Consider the following 23,781-nt stretch of genomic DNA (forward strand, 5'->3'; position numbering starts at 1 on the left):
AATCGTTAAATTAAAAAACCTAGTTCACCATTTTCTATTCACGTTTGTTTTTCAATCAGATTTTTAGGCTAATTATTGTTTATGTTGGGAAACACTTCTCCAGAGGCCGAATCTACATTTCTCTTAATGTAACTTTGGTGCTGTAGTTTATTTTAACCCACAATGAATATTTTTATGTTTCATATAAGATCTTGAAGCAGAGATAAACCTACAGGATTATTTTGTTTTGTGTTTTACATCATATTGGCTGTTTTCAACTAAAGCATTTTTTCTCAGACTTTAAATTAACTGATGCACACGTGTGACTTTTTTCTACAACTGTAAATTCCATAGTCACATGTTGTTTTCTCCAAAAGACAGCAGACCATGAATACGACAAATAAACGCTGCGTGAGAACTTTGTTGTTTTAAGTAGTTTGTTTTTTCGTGAGTGCATTGTCTTAAGAAATGACACAAAACATTTGATATCATAAATGTACATTATATTTTACATTAAAAACTGTTCATTACAATCCTTTTTGTTTACATATACTCTTTAGGTTAGTATCGTCTTTTTTTTAAAAACTTTTTTACATTTTGTCAGACACTCCATGCAGTGTAGTGGCCAGTGAATGTTGGACTTTTCAGTCGCACCATGAAAGTGAAGCGTTTGACGACTGCACCTCGTTTCCTGCAGAGAATCTTTGAAACACAAACGTGTGAAGCAGTTTCTGTTTCTCTGTCAGGTTTTTTTTTAATCGTCTCTCTGTGTCGTTTATTTATTTCGTGATGTTTGATTTTAACATCGTTATTAGTTTTTTTTCCATATAATGCTACATTCAAGTGCTATGGGAAGATTCAAATCAGGCACTTTAAAGTCTGAGGCTAATCCACGTTGTATTAGTACGTCATTTGCTCAAGCAACCAAACTAATAAGACGACCGGTAAACACAGTTAGTATAACATCTAGTGGGACAATTATTCCACTCAGGTGCAGGAATAGTTCGGAATTTTGGTCATTATCCTCCTTTGTAAAACTGTGACGAGGAGATTTGAATGCATCATGAAGAGCGGCCACAGTGGGAGACACATTCAAATGAACAAACATTAACATTTCCTCTTTTTTTTGAAGGCAACATTAAACCCCTCGCTGATAACTGACGGTAACGTGTCTGAATAAACATCCATTAGTGGAAAGTTCTTCTAAATAAAATTACATTTCCGCAACAAGCAGCAGCAAAAAGTCCAACTCCAGCTCCTCAATTCCAATTCTGATACACAGCAAAGCTAAAAACAGAACATGTGAAACACTCGTGGAGAAGTTTGGGGATGAACGTGTTCCATGAACTGACGATATTGAAGTGTGTATAAAATAGGCAGTGTGTGTTTTAAACATACATGTAGCGTGAGGTTCAGCTCATCTCTTATTACAGACATTTACATACAGCAGTGCTCCGAGGCCTCAACACGTTTACTTCCGTCCTCAGAGAATCGTTCTGTCAGAGTCTTCACGTCTCTCTTCTCGTTTTTAAATTCTCCTCTGATGTCGATATCCGTGCGACTTCACACCCTCGACTTTTCCTTTTCGTGCATCCAGTGTTTAAAGATCGTTTACGAAGTTGAGTATTATATTAGCAGAAAGTGAGTGAACCGTCCTCGGCTAAATCCAAAGTCTCAGAGCAAAACCTGCTCCCGCTGGTTTAAGGAGTTTATAGTGGATCAGTGATGATGACAGAAATCCACTGATCGTCATATGTGCCTGAAGTGGGAGCAGAGACGTGAATCCTCCGTTATGGAGCGACTCAGGTTGGAGATCCACAGGAAAGCGATCATGGAGGAACGTGAACTCGGCTCCTACGACAACGAGGGGGGAGACGAGTCCGTCATCCCTGAGTCCCGTCTGAAAAAGATCAGAGACACAGACGTTGAAGTGACAAATACTGAATGTGGATGAAAATCAGTCAACGGTTCCAGAGAGAAGAGGAAACTCACCGTTGTTGTCGTCCGAGTCAGTAGTGATGTCACTGTGTGTTTGCCGCAGCTCGTTGTATTTCAGCTCCACCTCCTGGAAACACGTCATCACAACACAAACACTTTGAAATAACGAATTCCCTTCGAGGATTTATCTTTTCATAACTTTTCTCACAAGTTTCTAATTTGATCCTTTTCTGTTTGTTTGTTGAATCCACTGAAGAAAAGAAACCGTGCGGTACCTTCAGGTGCATCAGGTCGGCCTGTAGGAGGCGCAGGTGGGTCATGAGCTGCCTGCTGAGGTTCGGTCCACCGCCCCCTGTCTGCGAGGAGGAGGACGACAGCAGTTTCCTCATGTCGATCCCCAGGTCGCCTTCTAATCCCACGTCGTCGTCAGTGCTGCTCTCCTCGGAGCACGCGCTGAAGTCCAGAACCACCGAACCACCTGGAAGGAGACGCAGGAGGAGTGATTAAATAAAATGGATGAATAAATGTATAACGGGCAAAGATCAGGACAGAAAAACTCCGTCACCGTTGCGTTCAGTCGTCTCCGTCAGGCCTGCGTGTTCAGACGGGAGCTGTGAGTCGTCCGTCAGTAAACCTGGAGGTGCCTGGCTCTCATCACCCGCGGCAGACGGCCCCTGATGACTCCCAGGCGGGGAGTCACTCTGCTGACACCCAGGGGCCCCAGTGAGCTTTAACTCCTCCGTCTCCTCTTTCTCCTCCTCGGCCTCCCTGCTCAGCATGTGGTTGAAGAGAGCCTGCTTCAGCACCGCCACTAGAACAGGGAAGAAACGTGTTGTTACGGGATTTCCACATATCTGCACGTCTACATACTGACTGGGCGAACTGACCCTTTAATGTGGAACTTACGGGTTCTGAGAGCGTCTTCAGCTTTGGACGAGGAAACGCAGAACTCGTCGTGCTCTTGGTTTTCAACAGCGATTCCCTGACGGGACCCTTCTTGCTGCAGGAAGGGCAGTCTGTCGACCAGCTGTCCGTCCAGGAAGGCCTCTAGATCTGCTTCGTCCAGCTCTTCATCCTCCTCCTCCTCTTCCTCCTGTCTGTCAGCTGCAGTCAGCTCCTCCTCCTCTTCCTCCTGTCTGTCAGCTGCAGTCAGCTCCTCCTCCTCATCCTCTGATTTCAAACCATTGAAGGGGCCGATACTCGCCGCTGGAGCTTGAATATAGAAACATGATTTGCCTGAGCTCGCCGTCCCGTTCGACTCTTTGCTTTGCCTGTTCATCCCACGGTTGATGATCTCAATGGCATCACGCTCGGCACTAGAAAACACACACTCACCCACATTAGAATCAGAGACATGATTAAACCGAACAATAAACTCTGGGCGTCATCAGACTCACTCAGTCTGAGCCGGAGCTGAGTCGCTGTGGGGAGGTTTGTTCTTCATGGCCTCAGCGCACTGTGTGATCAGACACTGCCACCTGAGGGAACAGAGGCGACACGGCAGGATGAGACTAAAGAGAACAGACGTGACGTCGTCGTGTTTGTGGTGAAAGACTCACATTCTCTGATCGGACACGGTCTGAGCCATCAGCTCGTAGATCTGAGCGCCGTTATCCGACATGGACAGCACGAAGAACGACTTGTTGTCTGAGGAGAACAAATAACTCTCACTTATCACATGTTAGGTACAAATCTTAGTTTTGCATGTAAAGACTAGAAATAACACCCAAGACTCCCCGAGCCAAACTTTCACAGAATAGTTGATGTGATCTATCAGCTCTCACCAGTCGCCACTGGACGAACCAGTACATTGCTGAGTTTGATGATGGGGCTGAAGACGTTCTTGGTGTCAGCAGCGCTCGCCGGATTCTTCCCGTGGAACTTGAGGATCAGACGCTCGTCCTGTTTCTGCAGTAAAACCAAAATGTCCTCCAGCAGAATGGTGTAGAGCTCTGCGAGTAAAACACTGGTGATGCAAAACTGAATTTAAAAAACAAAAAAACATTTTCATGTCGTGGTGCGTTCATGTACCGATCGTCTTGTCTTTATTAACTTTCCAGGAGAGAGGTCCCTCGTGTACCATCTTCCTCTTGGTCAGGTCCAGATTCTGTCAATATAAAAAACAATGAAAAGAAAAACCTCATCAGATCATCGCTGAATAAAAGCTTCTGCTCTCTGAACGTCCGGCGCGTCAGCAGCTGGTTTCTTACCTTCAGCTCCAGGATCATGGGGTTTTCACTCTGCTTGAGTGACGAGTGGTCCAACCTCCTCTGATACTCCTCCAGCCTCTGTTCACGCAGAACGTAAAACAAGTTCAGATGTTATTTCACCTCGACAGACATTCAGAACGTATCCAACGACCAAACATGTTGAACACAAAGTGCTGGACAGAAGCAAAGAAGATGCTAAGCATGTTGGGGCACATGTCTGTTCCATCAGCCGTCGTGTGGACATTTTCTCGTCTCCTCCTGTCCGTACCTGTTTGTTCTCGGCCTCCTTCACGGCCTGGTTGACGTGGTTGAGGATCTTTTTACAACATTCGCCAGCTTTCTTCACCTTCTCCCTCTCCTCATCGTCCTCTGAGCGAAGACAAACAAGCACAGCAAAGAACTCAGACGTCCGTCATGCTCCTCTGTGAGCGAGCCGCTCTGCGACACGTGTGACTGTCCGTCACGTCTGTACCTGTGTACTTGACGATGTTGTCCAGCAGCAGCGGGTATTTGGTCAGTCTCTGCATCTCCACGGGGATGATGTCTTTGAGCTGCAGCCTGCGACACAGACGGTGTCTCTCGGCTTCCTGGAGACAACGAGGTGGAAAATATACAACATCAGATATGATCGACACATCTTATATATATTTAGGATGATTTTTATGTGAGTAAATAAATATTCCTGAAAGGGAAAATCAATTAACTGCATTTTTTAAAACAGTCAAAATAACAACTGCCATTCAATTAGTTTACAGAAGTTTGATTCAACACATAAATCTAGTGTTTGACTCTTATTACCAGAGTTTTAGTGATGACATTAGTTATTTCATCTCTTGTATTCACGTGTTAAAAGAAGTAAAATACTCAAAATTACATGATTTCATTATTAATCTTCTCTCTATGTCCTTGTATTTAGGGTTAATTTGTCAAACTGTTATAAAATGAATTTCCAATTTAAAATATATTCTACAGCTTCAAATTCTTCACATTCAGTCGTCATCAGCTGCAGTGTGTCTGAAATAAAACCGCGATTGTCTCGTAGAATAAATGAAGAAATAAACTTTGCGCTGACCTTCATGAATAAGTTGAACCTCTGGTCTTTCTTCTTTTTGTTCTTGATGAGCTCCAGAGCAGAAGGTTGGTTACTGCAGAACGTTCCCACCGCTTGTTTTATCTTCTCCTCTTCCTCACCGCTGAACTGGAACCAACACACGTAAACACGACGCTCACATGATCTGATCAACAACAGCTCAGCAAGCCAGGTGAAAAACTTCAGGTGCAATATCAACACAAGTAAGAACAAACTTCACGTTATGAAATACGTTCAGTAGTTTTTGAATGAATTCATACTAATACATATATAAATTATATTATTATTTTTCCCTCTGAATCCCAGCAGTCGACTTTACCTTCCTCAATTTGTTCAGACACATCAAAGCATTTACTTCTAATAACAGATATTAAAAATATCAACGTACAAAAGAAGCAACTGAATAGAAATACTGAAAAAGGCTAATTTTCCTGAAGACACTGTCCCGCTCTCTGATGATCAGAGTAGCTTCTGTTAGGATCTGATAATCCTAATTTGCACGACAAAGGACTTTGCTGTAAAACACAGCGCCTATTAAATCCTTTTGTAATCAGCTTGATGTTAAGTTGCTCTCTATGTGTGAGGTGGGCCATCGTTAAACCGCAGCCTGAGTTTGAGATTTGAGTTTGAACAGAAACTCGTCTTACCCACGCCAGCAGGTCATCTCCGATCTGACCGATCACCGACGTCTCACTCCTCTTCCTGGTGGCTGTCATCTGTTCCGTTATGGAAACTGTGAAGCACAGAGATAAGAAATGAGGTGATTCAAACATCTGGTCGTGGATCTTTCATTTGTTCTCCAGCTGTTTTAATAATGACTTCGAGGATGACAACTGACTTTTAGATGAATAAGAGCCGACAGCATTTAGTGGGACTGTAGAGTGAAAATAAAAACGTCCTGCACGCTGCCACCTCGTGACGTCAGTGGGAGTCAGAGTCTGCTCTGTAACGATCGAGGGACGGAGCCACGACACAGATACTGACGCTCAACCAATCGTGAGTCAGTCTCAGCCGTCAATTAAGACGTTTAGCCAGTTTTTATAGAATCAAATAACAAACAACACGTGAACAGAAATCGGTGTGACTTAATGACCCTAAATGACAGAAACAATCTCGGACGAAAATGCAGTCAACATGAAATTTTATGGTGCATGTCCCATTTGCTAACATGGAGAGAAGGCAGTGGTTTATGAGCCATCCTGCAGCCAGCCACTAGGGGGTGAGACGCTTAGGCTTCACTTTTGAGGCGCCGTGATGTGGAACATCTTTATTTCCAGTGTGTGGTGTGAACAGCTGCTCTCTGTATTTACACAGATAATAAACCTCGACCAGGGTTGACGACTTGTTGGTGATGTCAATATTATATATTATAAACTTTACACATTATATTAGTTACACCTGTTGAATTCAATGATACGTGTAGTCATGTGTGTGTGTGTGTGTGTGTTACCGTGCAGCTGAATAATCTCCTCCAGGTTAATAAAGATGTGTCTGATGTCCTCAGGTGGGAGGACACTGTCTCTGTTCAACCTCTGGTAGAAAACACAGTCCAGCACCTTCAGCGTCCGCAGGTGGGCGCGCTCGGTGTAGAACAGCTCTGACGACGCACAAACAAACACGTGTGAGCCAACGTACCGCGAACCCCCCCCCCTTCGTATTTCACGTGTGATTCTTGATTTTACCGTTGATGACTTCCTGCCGATTGATCTCCTGCGGCGTCAGACTCTCCAGGACGCCTCTGCTGACCAGACCCTGCCAGTTCAGAGGGTCCTCCTCACACTCCGCCTCGCCTCCCTGGTCGTCCTCGCTCTGGATGTCGGCTGAAGTCCCCGCCGCACACTGAACCTCCATCCTACTGGCGAGCCAAGACAGAGGGAGAGGGGCTTTTAAGAAGATTAATGAAGGAGCAGAAAGGGGAACATGGGGGGGGGTTACAAGCTGTTACCTCCATCGCTGTCAAGTTGGTCGTGTTGTTTGAAACTGAAATCATTATTAAATAACAGAAAACGTGTGTTTGCAGTGGAAGTACAGGACTTTAATTATTACTGAAATATGATGTTTTGTTATATATATATATATATATATATATATATATATATATATATATATATTTCTTTTACTGTTGTGGTGACGTGCTTGTTCTTATATATTATCAATATGATCCCAGAATCGTTGATCTAAAGGTTTTTTAAAGGACAGTTCTCAAATGATAATCTGGTAAACTGACAGATTTATGTAGTTTCCTTTCTTGATTTCCGTTGTTGGTTTTCTAAAATGGGTCAATTAAATTATATTTACCCAGAACACCTTCATTTAGTCCCTCTCTCGTGTCCTACATGGAGGGGGGGGGGGGGGGGGGGCGAACGCAAGAAAATCCCGTAAGTACCTGAAGGTCTCCTGCTCTTCCTCCTGCAGCTGCTCCAGGTTGGAGGGGCTGAAGTCGAACTGAGTGCTGACGGGACTGACGACGCCGTCCTGCTGGTCGCCGCTCTGCAGACCCTCGCCCGCTCTGGGCTGGACGGGGAACGGAGACAGATCTGGAGAACGTAAAGAGAACATCAGAACAATGGTAGATGAGGAGTGAGGACGGTATCTGTGCATCGTTCCTGGGAAATATTTTGAAGTTTGTCTCGTTAGTTTGGAAATGTTTTCCCACAGTTTACTTTATTTTCAAACCCTGAGGTGTGTTTGTGAAGGACGGATGTGGATTTCTTACTGGAGTCGGAGTCTTGTCCGCTGGCGTCTGAGGCCTGAGCGGTGGGCGAGCTGTGACTCTGGGATGCAGCGAAAGGTGAAACATGGAGACCAGCGTCCGATCCCTCGCTGAGCTGATTTCCACGGATCCGTCCGGAGGAGGAATTGGAGGCGGGGGATTCGGACTGCTCGCGGATGAAGACGACCGGCTGGGAGAGCTGCTTTGGTGACCGCTGCTTGTTCAGCTCCACAGCTTTACCCACTGCACACACACACACACACACACACACACACACACTGATAACATCTGTATGCACACACTCATAGACACTACATATGATATTTGCCTCTGTCCTCCAGGATTTCACTGGTTTATTACAGTTGCAATAAAACAAGGCGCAGTGCATCGGAGCTTCTGGTGTGTGTGATATTTTTAAAAGAACATTAAACTGCAGGTTTCATCTTCACCTGACGTTGAATCCACTCTGCTCAGGCGTCTGGGAGGACCGAGGATGCTGGGAAATCTGGGCTTTTTCACCTTCTCCTCACCTTCTCTGTCAGGTTTGATGCTCTTCTGTTTGTTTGGATGACACAGTTATTAGACTTGAGGTGGATCAATGATTCCAGGACAAAAATAAACCAGAGCACAGTGTGATTTGTCTGTGATATTGAAGAACAAGATCGAATTCAAACACGTATCTTTTTAAATTGCGTAGAGTAGATAATAGATATAAAAGATAATTAAAACAGCAGACTGAACGTGTCTTTGTGCGTGTGCATGTTTCTGAAGAAGCGATCGCACCTTAATCTTGGGCAGGAAGTTGATTCGTGCCCGTTTATGTTCAAGTCCGCGAGGCTCCTTCACTTTCACCCCGAGGTGCTTCATGTAGGTGAGAATCACGTACTGCATCGCCTGACTGCAGCAGGACACGACGCACAGGCAAAACATTTTATGTCATTGCACATTAAACATTTCACGTAACTGAGACTCCTGTCATCTTTGGAGGTATTTCATGTAAGAACTGACGACGCGGTGCTTCCTACAAAATCTGAATAGAAACTAAAACAAGAAACTCCCTCCTCTCACCACTTCTCCTCCTCTGACGGGTGTGACGTCAACCTGGAACACACAACTCCAGGTCAGCACACAGACACACAACCGAATGTTCACACATCTTTGTACACGTGCTCAGACACTCACAGGATATCCTCTATCTTGGAGACGATGTGTTCGGCACAGGAACATTCCTTCTCTAAACCCTGTTGATCTTTTCCTCCGTCGACGTCCAGCTTGGACAGTTCGTCTTCAGCCAGAGTCAGACCCATACTGCGCTTCTGTCTGCACACACAAACACAAACACACAGGTTCCACCACGTGGGGACGACGCCTCCTGAGAAGTCAACTGTAAGAGATTTTCCTATCGAGAGGTTTTACCTGAAGTCGTCCAGGTTCTTGAGCAGGTCCGGCAGCAGCGAGTCCTGTAACATCTGCGTGTACTGCTTACAGAGCTCCTCTGGGATTAACTCCAGCCTCCGCTTCTCTGTGCCGACACAAACACACAAACCAGAAACAGTCAACCTCAGTCAACAGCCCCCTTGAACTCAATCAAGCATCAGCTTAGCCTGTTGATGTAGATGTAATGTGATTATCAGCCTGTGATTCTATAGAAATCTGATTATTGTTTCATACCCAGTTCGGCTGCAATCGTCTCTGGAACTGGTAGTTTCAGATTCTGCAAAAAAAAAAAAAACGAAACAAACTTTTCAAGGATCCAGACACTTGATCGGTGCGGAAAGAAAAAGACTGTGAGAGTAAACTCACCGCTGATCGGTCCAGGAAGAGCGTGTGGAACTCCATGAAGATGCGTCGACTTTCTTTGGAGCTGGTTTGTTTGTGCATGTCAGCGTAGAGGTAACACAACTGTCACAGGAAACACACACACAGAGTTTTAAATCACTGTCAGTCTTGTTTCATGTATTTACTGTGTGTGTGTGTGTGTGTGTGTGTGTGTGTGTGTGTGTGTGTGTGTTGTACCAGAGGTGCAGGGTCAAACTGGGAGACAACATGATGGAGGAACACAGCGAGGTGAGCCGGCCGAGTCTTCAGCAGGTCGATGGTCTGGAAACAGCTGCACTGTCCGTCAATCTGGAACAAAGAGAGCGAGAGAGAGAGAGAGAGAGAGAGAGAGAGAGAGAGAGAGAGAGAGAGAGAGAGAGAGAGACTGATCACTCCACAAAGGACAAACTTTTTATTTCATGTTACTCTGACTTGAACGTTTAGTTTGTTCCAGTTTTCTCTGTTTTCATCCACCGGCAGCTTCTAAACATAAAATACACACCTGCTCTTGCTGAGAGTCAAAGTAGTCGTCTTCTGCTCCGATGATCTGCGGGTTGAGGGGGTAGGGAGGGCTACCCACAATGCACTGGGCAACGGGGTCCTGAGGGACAGATTTAGGGTTAAAACTACAGATACACAAACTCTAACACTTCAAACTGAAAAAGAGAGAGAGTGTGTGTGTGTGTGTGTGTGTGTGTGTGTGTGTGTGTGTGTGTGTGTGTCTGTCTTACAGTGTCAGTGCTCTCCTCAGCGTCAGGCGACGAGCAGAGGTTGAGTCCGTCTCTCCGGCTGATGTCCGGGCTCTGACAGGGCGTCGCTCTTTTGCCAGGACTCTCTGGGAGGGGACTGCTGTGCAACTAACACACACACACACACACACACACACACATACAGGTCAACACGCAGATAGAACAACACAACACTTAAGCCAAATTGATTGTTTAGTCTGGTGCTGAATGCTGGGAAATCACCACAGACCAGGACCGTTTCATCTCTATTTATAGAAGCTGTGATAAAAGGTTATTTGTTTTTTTGAGACGTCTGTGTGAGCTGTACTTCCTGTTGTATCTAAAAATCAGATGGCGGACACTCCTACGAAATACAATTAACAGCAGAGTGCAGACGTCTGCCGAGGCCCAACAGATTCCTTAAGTTCAATCAAGCTGCATCAAATTACACACAATCACAGATATACGTCTTCTAATTGTGACAGATTTTTCTAAATCAATTTAAAAAATCAATTTATAAAAAAAAGCACATCTTTATCTTTTATGGAAACTTTTTGTCTAAATGATAAATGACCTAAACAACTTATTATAGTTTTAATTATAAATAAAACTGGCACAAGACCTCCACCCAAATAAATGTACAGTAAAAAGTAGAAAATACTTCTGTCTGTATGAGTTCACCACAGCGACAATGATGATCTGTCATTACACTCACAGAGTTACTGTCGATGACGCCGTCACACTCCTCCTCCATTAGCTTTCATCCATCCCAGAGGAAGCACAAGGAAAGACAAATAAAAAAGAAATGAACAAGAGCTGAAGTAATTATTAACAATCAGTGTCACTCTGTACCTCTAAGTCCAGCTGCTGCTTGGTCAGTATCTTCTGCAAACTGTCGATCTTGTGGCCGTGCGCGGTTTTGTTCTCGTCCTACAAAATGAAATAAAGACGAAACACCGAGTCTGAGCCGGAGACAAAACAAATGTTCCTGTAACGTTGTGACAAACGTGAGAAAAAGTTTTCAGACTGCTTCATGAGAACTGATGGAAAGAGAGAAGTGATACACATCTGACTGAGAGACAAAAGAGGAAGAAGGGGGCGATGTCCACCACATTGAATTCAGATTATGACTTCACACAGAGCACTGGGTCATAATGAAGAAAAAGAAATCGAGAATAAAGTCTTAGTATTATGAGGTTAAAGAACTAATGTTTTCTTCAGGAAACGAGAAGGAAGGAAAACTCATCACCAGAGGTTTTCACACAAAAACTTAATTCTAATAAACTACTGAATTGTAAGATCTGCATTAACTTGGTGCAAACAAATAAATAACTAACTAAAATAAAATTCTAGACCTGATTTTATGAAACTCAAGTCTTCAGTTTGACACGATTGCCATGACGGTAAACTGTTGACACAGTGCATTTTGGGTAAAGTTGGCAGTAATGGACTGAGACGACGTGACTAATGAAAAATAACGAGCTGTGGGCTGAACCAGCGAGATAAGCTCCTCGTATCATGAAGCTTATCAGAGTTTAAAATAACATCGTGGAGACCAGTAGAGATCCAGCAAAACAAAATGAGAGCGAAGCTGCAGCACAGCGTCACACTGACACCAACACTTCTTAAATACTGAACTTCGAAAATGAATATTTAAAATATTGCTTTAACAACTTTTAATTGTTTTTATGTCTTTTATTGTCTTTAAATGTTGTTTTAGAAAGTCTGTGGTTTTATTTGAACTATATTTTCACGTGAAGCTGCATTTTATGTCATGAAAAGTGTAAAATAAAAAAATAAAGTTTATTATTATTATTTTTACAACATGGTAGATTCTTGATGCATTCCTTACCGCATCAGACAGAGGGGAGGCGCTGTGCTCCTGAGGGCTGCACGGCTCCTCAGCTGACAGCACAGGTGAGTGAGGCACCGAGAGAGACGGGGGTGAACCGACCTCGGCCTCTTCGTCCCTCTCGTCCTCCTCCAGGGGGATCTGAGGAAGACCCGGGGGCCTTCCCAGCACCGTGAGGGCCACATAGGAACCCGCTGCCGGAGAGAGGGAGACGGACGAAAAGGGACGAAAGGGGAAATTAAATCTCAGTATTTATTATTGTATTTCTGTAGCAGCCAAACAAATGGTATCAAGTGATGTATGAAGTCTTATTGTTCAAGTGTGATGCAGAAACGTGCATACTCACATTTTATCAGCTTTACAACCTCAATGTGGTTTGAATGTGTGACTAAGGTCCCGTTGACCTGAGAGGAAAAAATTCAGTTGACTGACTGTGACATGATGCATTCAGGATATTCTACATGTTTGTTATGGTCAACAAATCACGTAAAAAGATTCAGAACTACACCGAGTTTCATTTAAAAATAAGTCACTAATACATATAATCATTTTTAAAAGGTAAATGAGTTCATTAGGAAATTCGGCAGCAGGATTGTGAAAATGGTAAAACTTCCAACAAACCTATTGCTTCCATGTGGCTCGTCGAGGTATTTTAAAAAGGGCGAGGAACAGTGGATCACTATAGTTCTTACAGATTAAAGATAATAAAATACATTTTCAAATGTATAAGATTATAACAACCTCATCACCCAAGGCATCAACATACTGCACTGAATTAATTAAAATGTTATAATTTCATAATTAATATTATTTTGTAATGGTCATGCTGGGTATAATAACACAGTTCAAATACTTGAATACTACTACGAGTCAATACTATTACTCTGCATGTTCATATTCTTCTTTAGTTTTCAATATAATTATTAAGATATAAAACTTCCGAGAGCGGAATCGTATGAATGTTCAGCAGCAGTGAATATACAGAGTTTAGCTGTAAACAGTTTGATCTGTGTTCGTTAATGAACACGTTGGAACTGTTTGCAGACTCAGACTCACCTTAATGATCCGGTCTCCGGTCTGAACACCAGCTCGCATAGCGGCTCCATCTGTGAGAGAGAGAGAGAGAGAGAGAGAGAGAGAGAGAGTCAGAGACGTTCCACAAGAGTGTGTGTGTGTGTGTGTGTGTCTTACCTTCTTTGACCAGCTGCACAAACACAGGGTTGTCTCCGCTCACCGTCAGCCCGAAGCCATTTTCATCTCTCTGGATTATCACACAACGCTGGACGAGACCTGTCTCACACACGATAGGAAAGAAGAACTTCACAATAAGAGTTTGTGTTTTTCTTCGACTCATAACCATAAAATTTAATGATGTTAAAAAAAACAGGTGAATATTTGTTTACGTGTCGCATATGAAATCACTAAATTAACCACAATTATTAGCAGAAGTAAGAATCTAAGAAGACTTTTATGTGATTCTTCCTAAAAAGAAGTTCTGGCACGGAACATCTGGAATACTGGTCAGCTGGTGGAGTCAAATATCTCCACACAGGAAATGACAAGTGAAGACAGAGAAAAAGATTTTAAACAGCAGCTAGTTCTCTTTCCAAGAAACCTGGAATCACCAGCAAGACGCTGCTTCCCTGGCAAATATATATATATTTAATTTCATATTCTGCTGATATTCAGGTCCATCGTTTTAATTAGTGTTATCACTTGAAAAGGTTCACGTGCTCTAATGTCCAGAAAACACATCGGTCCTCAAACCTTCCATTGCTGCAGCTCCTCTTCTCAGCCTCTGCCTGAAACACAGCTGGCCCACTCCTCACTCTACCTTTTAAGTTTGCAGAACTTTTACATTTACAAAGAAAAACCTTATGCAACACTGAAAAACGTCTCCTTTAATAAAATCATAATGCTCACTCATCCCCGACACAACACAAATGCAATCAATCAATTAACACACACACAAGAAATCATGAAAATCCCATGTGACCATGTGGCAGGCGTAAACCAACAGCAGCAACTGAAATCCACCAGGTCCTCGAGACGCTGGGAACTCAGCGACTGAACTCAGCAACTGAACTCAGCGACTGAACTCAGAGACTGAACTCAGCGACTGAACTCAGCGACTGAACTCAGCGACTGAACTCAGCTGAGTCATTCACGCCCCTGAAATCAAGATTCTTCTCCCTCTTCAAACAAGTATCTGAGTGGATAATTGGTCGTCTTCTGGCCTCCGTGAAGGAGCCTCAAGACTCCAGGGTGAAGAAGAGGGCAGGAAGGATTAATGTCAACCCCTCAACCCAAGAAGGAACCACCTTAACAACTTGTTCCTGAACAACATACACACCACCTCTACAACCCCTGCGGTAAAGACTGAGGCACAACTAATGATTTAAAAATGTAGACTGTGGACAATGAGACAAACCTCATTAATGTTAACATGGATTTAAAAAGCGAAGAAATTCACAAGACACAATGAAATAAAACCTTAAATCAGAGAACAGAATTAAATCTGTGCGTCTCTTACCTGTTGGGTCAAACTCATGTTTGAGGGAGACGGAGGATTTGTCATTCTTAGCTTTCTTGTCTGCGGGCTCCTTATTGAGAATGTTTGGGGTCCTAGAGAGACGAGGGACAACGTGAGGACGACGTGAGAACACACACAGAAAAAAACTTATTACCAACATATTGGTGTCAGATGTTTTTACAGAGGGAAGAAAGTCTCCATTTGTTTTTCCAAAAGTCGGAAAATAAAGAAGATAAATGTAGTTTTAATTAAAATGTTTAATAAAAACTTGTAACACCCTTTAAAATATAGACAGGAGCTAACCTCAGTGGTGACCTCCGCCAAGGAAACCTTTTACATTCATTTCTTTTATTTGAATATGCAACGTTTTTGAAACACATGAATATCTTTTAAATACGTCTGATTTCTTTCATCAAGCTTCATGAATTATTCTCAGAGGAATCAATGAAAATGTCCAGAAAAAGAAGTTAACTTGGTGAATTTGGCTCTTGCTCAAACTTCAGAGTGTAAATACCCACAATCCATTTTTAACAAATCAAGTGATGCAAAATACAAAATATACAGATATCATATTAGAAATCATAATAAATACACACATTAGCACACAGAGTATAAAGTCAAGAGCCGGTCTTCAGGCCGCCATGAACTCTATATCATCAAAAATAATATTCTCAATGTGAGATCATAAAGTTTGAATAAAGTTCCAATAGTCAGACTTCAACAAGCTCCATGTAAACCCTCCGTCTTGGTTTTTAAGATGGGAGCGTAACCTTCTGGTGGCCGTTCATTTATAAATAGAATATGTTCCCTCTCCCCCCTCCTCCCCCCCCGTCCCCGCAGCAGCTCCAACATGTTCCGCAAGAGGGGGTGTCGTTTGTGCTGCTGTTCCTCCCTCGGACAATGGGGGCCCTGGGCTTTTAACAATGGCTCCCACGTCAGAGCTAACTTACTATACTGTGGCTTTGTGGGACAGATTCCCGGAAACGGAGGCTCAGGGTTTTTTTGGCTCCGCTCCAGTTTCCTGAATGTGGGAGAAGGCTGGGAAAGAGAAGGAGGAGGGGGGGGAGGAAGGAAGGAGGAGGCACAAGAGTGTCTTTGAGGGAGGACAGAGGGAAATTTCAGCTTCGCTCCCAGAGTCTGAACAATCCTGAACGAACTCCTCATGATGCAGAGGAACGACGAAATAAATCAAATCCAAAATATGGACCAGACTAAACAGCTGAGCCTGACTCTTCCCTCTGAGACACAACAAAACTGTCACAACAGACGAGAAGGGGACATCACGTCGAGCAGAGTATCAGGGAGACAACCTGTCCCCCTCTGAGGTTGGAGGGCCCACTGAGGGGGCCTCCTCGCTGTGGTCGGAGGAGATTAGGAGCTGATAAGACTCGGCGAGACAACGGCAGACTGCATCCTGCTCAGTGGGTGGCAGCTAAGTGCTGGATGACAATGAGAATTCATCTTTCAGCTTCAGATAGTTCGTTTCCTCACTTTTTAGAGAATCCGCAGCTGGAGGATAAATCTTCCCACACGAATGACTCAACAAATAAGAGCCGCTGAGTTGCAGGAGCTATTTTAGGTGCCTGGTTCTTCAAAATAAAAGTCATATTCATTTTTCCCATTTGGTGACTCACGGCGAGAGCTTAGATCGGCACTAAACACCAGCTGAATCATCACATAGACAGAATCAACAGCTTTGAGCAAAGTAAAAGCACATGTTTATAACTCCCACAGTGCATTGTGGCAAGACTCACAATCTCCAGGCTTTAAATTCGGTGACGTGACTCGATAACGGCAAACAGGAGCTAAAAATGACTTTGTTGGGAAACTAATTGAACAATTAGCAGATTTTATCAGTTCACTTTTGAGTTCTCAAGTCAAATACACCAAATATGGCGTTGCAACGACAAGGCATCTTGATTTGGCGACGTCATAGACAGACATTTGCTTCTGGCATCTGAGGTAAACTTTTATTTTGGTGATTAGATGTCCTAAACCGATTAAAGAAAATGTTGAAAATATAAAACTATATAGTAATATGTCAATAATAATAATGTGGTTATTGCTGCACGGTGAAAAAACTCAAACACGTTCTGAAACTTCTGGCCACTTACCAGCTCACATATAAACAGCAATACCTATGAGTCATAGCCTATAAATAAAGATGGCTGACACATCTCCACTTCCTTCCTCAAATATCCCTGATATTACCGCCGTCTTGCACCGATGACGTAATTTAGAGTCTGTGCATGAGTGATCATGGCGTGGAGCCACGATACCGAGCTCCCACCGATACACGACCAATTACGAGTCAGTCTCAGCCGTCGAATCATCACATTACTAATTAAAAACAAAGATATTAGAAACACGAACATTCATTAACATGTAGTTTGATTTTTTTTGGTTTTTGTTTGGTTCATGTCCCATCTGTCAACATGGAGGAGGCTGGGTTGATGACCCGTACTGCAGCCACCAGGGGGCGATCTAGAAGATTTGGCTGAGCGGTCATGTCGGCCGTCTTTATGTACAGTCGATGATATAATAATAATAATGATAACTTTATTTGTATCGCACTAAACAAGATGCTTCACACAAGAGTCCGTGGAATAATGAAGGATGGATTGTGATACAAGGTTTTGTGTTCAGTCCAATTTAAGATCCACTTCATGACACAATAATGTCAAAACCTTAAGTTTATATATATTTAAGAAGATGAAGTCAGCGATAATACTTGATAAATCTTCCAGTCTCTGTTGAGAATACAGTGAGAAAGCTTTTCCAACATTACAGAGATAAGGTCCCTGAACGCCTCATTAAGATCTGATGCATATTTTCTGTTGTGTTCAGGACTCTCGAGTCACCAAAGGTTCACAAACAAGTTCACATGCACAGGAAATGTCTTCATGTCCATGTGAAAACTTTAACTGGCCCCCGTGATAAAAGGGAATTATTCATTTACTTAATACATTAGTGCTGGGATACAGGTCTTCTGGTTAATTTGCTTAAGTTTTCTTTACTTGCCTTCGTGCACGGTTATCAAACAAGGAAAGAGAGAACATGCAGCGATCCACTTGGGCCTCAGATGCCAAAAATACCAGACAATTCCTCCGGGAAGATAACAGCAAAGAACTCAGCTCCAGAGGCCGGGAGACAAAAGCCCAACAAGAAGGAGAGAAGCTAAAAGTCCACATACACTGGAGCTGTGTTTATCATGAATACATTAATACAAAGTAAAATACAACATGATTTAACCAACTGATAATAACTTAGTACTTCCCCTGCACAATGTGGGACACTTACATATTTAAAGACGAGTCACAAATACATAAAAACTGTTGGTACGTTTGATGGGGACTACTTTCAGCTGCGGAGGGATACACATTTGGTGCATCAGAGTCTAAAGTGCAATGAGTGTGTCGATGAAGGAACATGTCACACACAACAACAGTGTGTCTCACTAATGTGCTTTTTAATAGTTGGTGGAAACTAAACTAAAGCTGCTTTCAGACCAGCACCGAACTCCTGATATTCTCCTGACACTATCCAGAGGGGCAGTACGTGAGAACGCAAATGTCGGAGTCAGTTAACGTGGAGTTTTTCCTGCCAGCCCCCTAAAAACTCTGGATAATGTCTGAGTGAATCCACGTGAGAAAACAGCAGGAAGATAATGGTAATAAACTGTATCTGTAAATCACCTTTCATACAAGAAACACAGCTTCAAGTGGTTTTCATACATATAGATTTAAATTTGCTGAGCTAGCGTCTGCTGCTGCGTTCTTCATTTGTAAAAAGCAAACTAAGCAAAAGGTTCAAACCCAATTTTCCAGACCTCACGTCTGAAAACAGATTCAGTGAGATGCTTTCACACGACTTGTCCTCACAGCAAACAATAATGTCCCTGGTTGATTATCAGAGTTTTAAAATGAATGTTCTCGCGTCTGTTGCATGAATGAATCTTTGTGCGTTTGCATCTGATGTTTCTTGGCTCGGACCACAAACATCCAAATTCAAATTTAACTTGTGAATTCCCGGGAATTATCTAATCAAGTAGCTGAACACACGTAAGACTCAAACACCACATGACTGTTTAGTACGACGGTGTTTTCAGTCTCTTTGTAGGTTCTGTTTGTTTTTAACAACAGGAACATTAACAGTCGCTTCATGTAGGATCTCAGGCCCCGGAGAGCAGAGCCATTGGATTACCCCCCCCCCCCCCCCCCAATGCTTTCTAACATACATTTAACGAGTCTCCTGCAAAAACACAGAAAACGCACAAGAACACACCAGATCTCAGAGCGACAGTGAGCGCAGGAGCACGACAGTGGCTCTGTCTGGTTGGTCGTTAACCACCTGCAGTGATGTGTCACCAGCAGCACTGTACTGTCACTGAGCGAGGACGGGCCGGTGGCCTGGTGGGCCTGACAGACATTGTTTAACAGTGATGTCACCACTTCCCGTCAGAGCGCCAGCAAGGTGGAGGGGGCGAGGGGGGGGGAGGAGGGGGCGAGGGAGGTCGGTGGGCGAGCAGGCGGGCGGGAAAACACAGATCAGCACAACTGTTTGACAAAGAGTAAAAAGAGCCGGTCCACTGCCTGCAGCCATTCAGCTTCATTTACTGTACATCACAGGTCTGAGCGCCGGGCTGACATAACTTTGACCAAACGAAGTTCATGAGTCTGTGAAATGTAAACCCTGAGGTGAGAGGGTGGGATCAGTGACAGACGATGAGCTACAGCTGTATTGAGTGTGTCAATGGGTGAATGAAATCTGTCCTGTGAAGCACTTTGACGGTCAAGAAGAAAAGAAGAACGCTAAATGAAACGCAGCTCAATCTGTGTGACTCTCCGTTATAGCAAAAAAAGGAGGGAGGTGCAAACTTCCAGCAAAATGTGTCACATCTGCACTAGAAAAACAGGCAAAGGCCTCAATCTGCACCTGCGTCTGCTGCTTTAGTCTCGACTCAATGAAAATGGGAATAACAGCAAACACCTTCACAGCCTCTTCTTGAAGAGTTGCTCTCAGCTGAACATGTGAAAAGTGACTTTTTGAAGATGTGTGAACACTGAAAAGAAGGAAAACAGAGTTCAAACTGCGTCTACCTGCTAATTTTGGTGTAAAAGAGGTAAATGTATGACATCACTGAGAATACGTCTGCAGGAGGGACACATTCCATCAGAGAAACCACGTGGTCACACAACAAATAAGGTAAATCAAAGTTCATCCATGTTGTTTCCAAACAAACTGTCCTCATAGTTTAAGACTTTTCTTTTCATTCGTCTTGTTCTTTACCCACTTTCAGCAATGTCTCAGATCCCAGATCTCATTAATTACCTTTGAGAGTCCAAAGTTACTGGAACTGATACAAGCAACGGTCAAAGTAAAAATAAAACCCAGGTTGTAATGAGCCATACTTTTCCTTTAAAGGCCTAAAAGCCGTCTACCGCGACCCGTCCTGCAGGGAACTCTGCTTTGCCCCTTCGAGACAGTGTGAGCCCAGCAGGACATTTACAGTGCTCTTCAGGAAAGATGGAGGTTTCAGTCCGTCCCTTGAGTCCAGGCCGACAGGAGAACATGTCCCACACTGGGGGTTGTCACATCCTGACGGTAAAATATCACAAACGTTAGGAGAAACCAGGCAGACTGCTCTCACCGAATTCTTCTCACTGAGAAACCCTTGAACGACGTCCAAGATGTGACCTACCCACTTCTGGAGCCGGTACAAATGTTGCCCCGGCAACTGAACCCTTTTTTTTTTTTTTTTTTTACAGACCAGGCTGCGGCAACAACTTTAAAATCCACAGACAAGAGACAAGAGTGTTGTTTAAAAAACGAAACAAACTCAACATGTCATAAAAGAGCAGCGACGCCAGAAAGTACCAGAGAGATAAAAGAGTGAAGCTTGGTTCTGTCTTCTCCTCTGAGCTGAAGAGAGATTTCTCTCAAGGGTCAGATAACAGCAGCAGTGACGTAAAATGATTTGCAAGTAAAACAGTCGTTCAGAAATGTTTCTAAATGCAAAGTGAAGCAGATGAAACTAAGATAAAGACGCTGCACAAATGCTGCCATCTTGCACCATTGACGTCGTCTGGCGTCTGAGCAGTAGTGATCGTGGGATAGAGCCGTGACAGAACCATTTATACCCTTTCTTTCATTTATTACTATTCCTCTGTCTTGTTTTTATAGCTTCAGGCCTTTAAAGGAGCTGAGAAGATAAAAACATGTCATGTGGGTTCAGTTCCACTGGAATAAAGAAACAATGGAAAAGCAGTTTCCATCTCCAACGCTAAGAAATACAACTAATAACACTTCTGAAGCTCAGTATTCAAGAACCTGTGTAAGGTTTGATTTATCTTTACACCAAGATAAAAAATATTCCCTCAGTGGTTTCAGGGGGACTCACTTGATTTAACCATTTCATGACAAACAACATTTAAAGGCAGGGATCACACGCCGCCTCCTGAAGTCTTGTCTTCACAGTGAGGTTGCCAGGTTTGACATCATTGTGTTTGAACGGAGACCAAAGACTTCACTCGCTGACAGATCTGGATAAAATGACCCCGCACAGAAATTACCTTTCTGTGTCAAATCAACACACTTAGATGGTGGATTTCCAGTGTTCCCAGTCTTAATGTTAAAGATGCCACCAGCTCATCCACTTATGGTCCACATAAAGTCATTTCTACTGACTGTCCCTCTCTGTTGTTTATCACTGTAAAACCGTTCACAGCCTTAATGTGGAATTTGTGAAACATTACCAAGAATATAAACTAGGTCTACAGAGAAGAGGCCAATTGTTCTAAAGAGCAGCAAAGCCGGCGAGTGGCTCGCTCCTGTCTGCAGGGTGAAGGTCGAAAATTCAAATGACTTTGTTTGAGTTTCCGAGGCGGTCATGTGTGCCTTTATTTTGGCGTTTCCTCAGAGGAAACTCCTGATTACTGACTGTAGAAATAAACAAGTTACCTGGGATAGAAATCTGAAAAGCAGAAAGTCAGGAATGAACGTTTTGACAATATTTTCACCTTGTGTTGTTTTTTTTTATGGGAAACTGGCCAACGTGTGTCAGGTTAGTATCAAGAAAATCCAGAGGTGCAAGACTAATTTGATCATAGATTCAAGTTTGTGTTGACTGTGCTCAGCCTCATGTTATAAAGACTGTCAGCCACACATGGATTCAACTTGTTTACAGACACAGATGATGAACTGTGGCTGTGATGGCAGTGAAACATAGATCCTCCCTGGTCCTCAGAAAATATAGGCCTGTTTCACTAAACACTTATAGACATGTTTACACTGGGGCATAACAATCCCTCAACCTTCAGAGAATCCACACAGCAATTAAATCAAAATGTTCACTGATCAGAACAAACAAATCACGTTCACTTTTTTTTAGAGGAGACTTTTCAGAACCCCACTGAGAAATCGTGTAATTTTCAACTTACCTTGAATTTCCTAGATAAACATTACAGACAGAAAATACTTTAAGAACCCAGGTGGAATATAAAAGGCTTGTGCTTGTTTCGGCTTTAAAAAATTGGATCAAAAACCTTTACATTTACTAAAACCTAACTTCTACTAACTCCTATCGCCATCGTCTCCTCCCACAACGCAGCATGAGGAGGGTCAGCAATTATAACCAATTTAAATCACTATGATTCACTTTCTTGTGGAGACCTGGGGTTTATATTGAACAGAGTGATGCCGAATTTACCAGAAGACTAAATTATACGGTAGCTTTGCTTCTGTCATGTTATATCACTTCATGTATTTTCCAACAACCAAAACAACTTTAAATTCGAAGAAGGTGTAAAGGAGTTTGGCGAGTGTCACCTACCTGTCAGTGAGTGTGGACTGTGTGACACTCATTGGGCTTCTCTGACGAGTTTCCGAGGATTTCACCCGAATAACATGTTCTCTATAAAATCCTGCTGTTATTTATCAGAACGGCTCCTTCATTCTGTCTCCTCGGTGTCGACGAGTCCTCACATCCGATGGAACAACGTTTAAATCCCGTTATTCTGCGGGGACTGTTCGTTAGAATAAAAAAAACCCCCAGAGGAGCAGAAGTTGGACAAAAGTTTATTATAAGGACGATAATGAAATATATAAAGCTTCAAGAAACGAAGAGAACTGCTGTGCTGCTCTTTGGGGTGTGAGTATATTTCATTAGTGAGCTGCTGTTTGCTTCAGAAAAACACATCTGGAAAAGTTTCCTCGCATTTACCTCCGAACTCCAGAATGACTTTTCAAACAACTCTCTCCTCGTCCTCAGGAGAATCCTCCATGAAGAGGCTCCGTCGGTTCCTGGTGTCCGAGGGAAACTTACGTCAAAGTCCGGCTGCAGGATCCAAAATGAACTTTATCCGGTTGGTTGTTTTTTTGTTTTTTTTTTGGACGCGTCGTCCGGAGTTATTCCGCAGATCTGAGTTACTGAAGCATCCTCCTCCAGGTTCGTTTGTTTTATTCACCTTCTAATGCAGAGTTCAGGTTTTTTCAGTGTGATGCAAAGGAAAAAGGAAATGCTCTCTCTCTCTCTGTCTCTCTCTCTCTCTCTCTCTCTCTCTGTCTCTCTCTCTCTCTCTCTCTCTGTCTCTCTCTCTCTCTCTAAAAGACTAAAAACAGGAGGAAAACCCACCTTCCATCCTGTTGCGTTCAGGAGCCGCTCGTACATCACAAAACTCTCAGGCTGGTGGCTTTAGAAGCACTCATCTATTTGTATTTGCAGGTTAAATCATCAGTTGCATACATTTGAATTTGTGCAAAAAAAAGTAGTTCATATTTTGTGCCCGTTTTCATTCAGTAATTTCACAAGTGTGTAGATTATATTTTCTATTACTTACTGTATGTGCCAAGTAAAGCTGTCAAATAAACGGTAGGAAAATAGAAATAGAAGTATAATATTATCCACTGAATTAGAGGAGTA

The 23,781-nt window shown here is 43.1% G+C and overlaps 1 protein-coding gene across 4 annotated transcripts; it reads right to left on the bottom strand.

Moving 5' to 3' along the window:
* Positions 1–460: 460 nt before the first annotated feature.
* On the bottom strand, positions 461–23,414 carry arhgef12b (Rho guanine nucleotide exchange factor (GEF) 12b). Of its 4 annotated transcripts, XM_069510090.1 has the most exons (37): positions 23,083–23,316; positions 22,693–22,885; positions 14,862–14,953; positions 13,520–13,618; positions 13,385–13,434; positions 12,675–12,732; positions 12,329–12,522; positions 11,329–11,406; positions 11,192–11,233; positions 10,480–10,605; positions 10,251–10,349; positions 9,947–10,057; positions 9,734–9,832; positions 9,602–9,644; positions 9,347–9,452; positions 9,113–9,250; positions 8,999–9,031; positions 8,714–8,828; positions 8,380–8,485; positions 7,934–8,173; positions 7,604–7,754; positions 6,900–7,072; positions 6,668–6,814; positions 5,865–5,950; positions 5,200–5,325; positions 4,600–4,714; positions 4,396–4,496; positions 4,128–4,205; positions 3,949–4,024; positions 3,702–3,869; positions 3,477–3,564; positions 3,315–3,395; positions 2,824–3,233; positions 2,483–2,728; positions 2,193–2,395; positions 1,972–2,044; positions 461–1,879 (listed from the first exon to the last, which is right to left on the bottom strand). In XM_069510090.1, the coding sequence occupies exons 2-37, from the start codon at positions 22,722–22,724 to the stop codon at positions 1,863–1,865; spliced, it is 4,200 nt and encodes a 1,399-aa protein (XP_069366191.1). In that variant the 5' UTR covers positions 22,725–22,885; positions 23,083–23,316; the 3' UTR covers positions 461–1,862. The 4 variants fall into 4 exon arrangements, with proteins under 4 accessions (XP_069366191.1, XP_069366192.1, XP_069366194.1 ...); XM_069510091.1 differs by having other exon boundaries at positions 6,900–7,069; positions 22,693–23,414; XM_069510093.1 differs by lacking the exons at positions 22,693–22,885; positions 23,083–23,316 and adding an exon at positions 20,193–20,213.
* Positions 23,415–23,781: the final 367 nt, after the last annotated feature.

Source organism: Paralichthys olivaceus, chromosome 15, assembly GCF_024713975.1.
Source record: "Paralichthys olivaceus isolate ysfri-2021 chromosome 15, ASM2471397v2, whole genome shotgun sequence".
Taxonomy (NCBI): Eukaryota; Metazoa; Chordata; class Actinopteri; order Pleuronectiformes; family Paralichthyidae; genus Paralichthys; species Paralichthys olivaceus.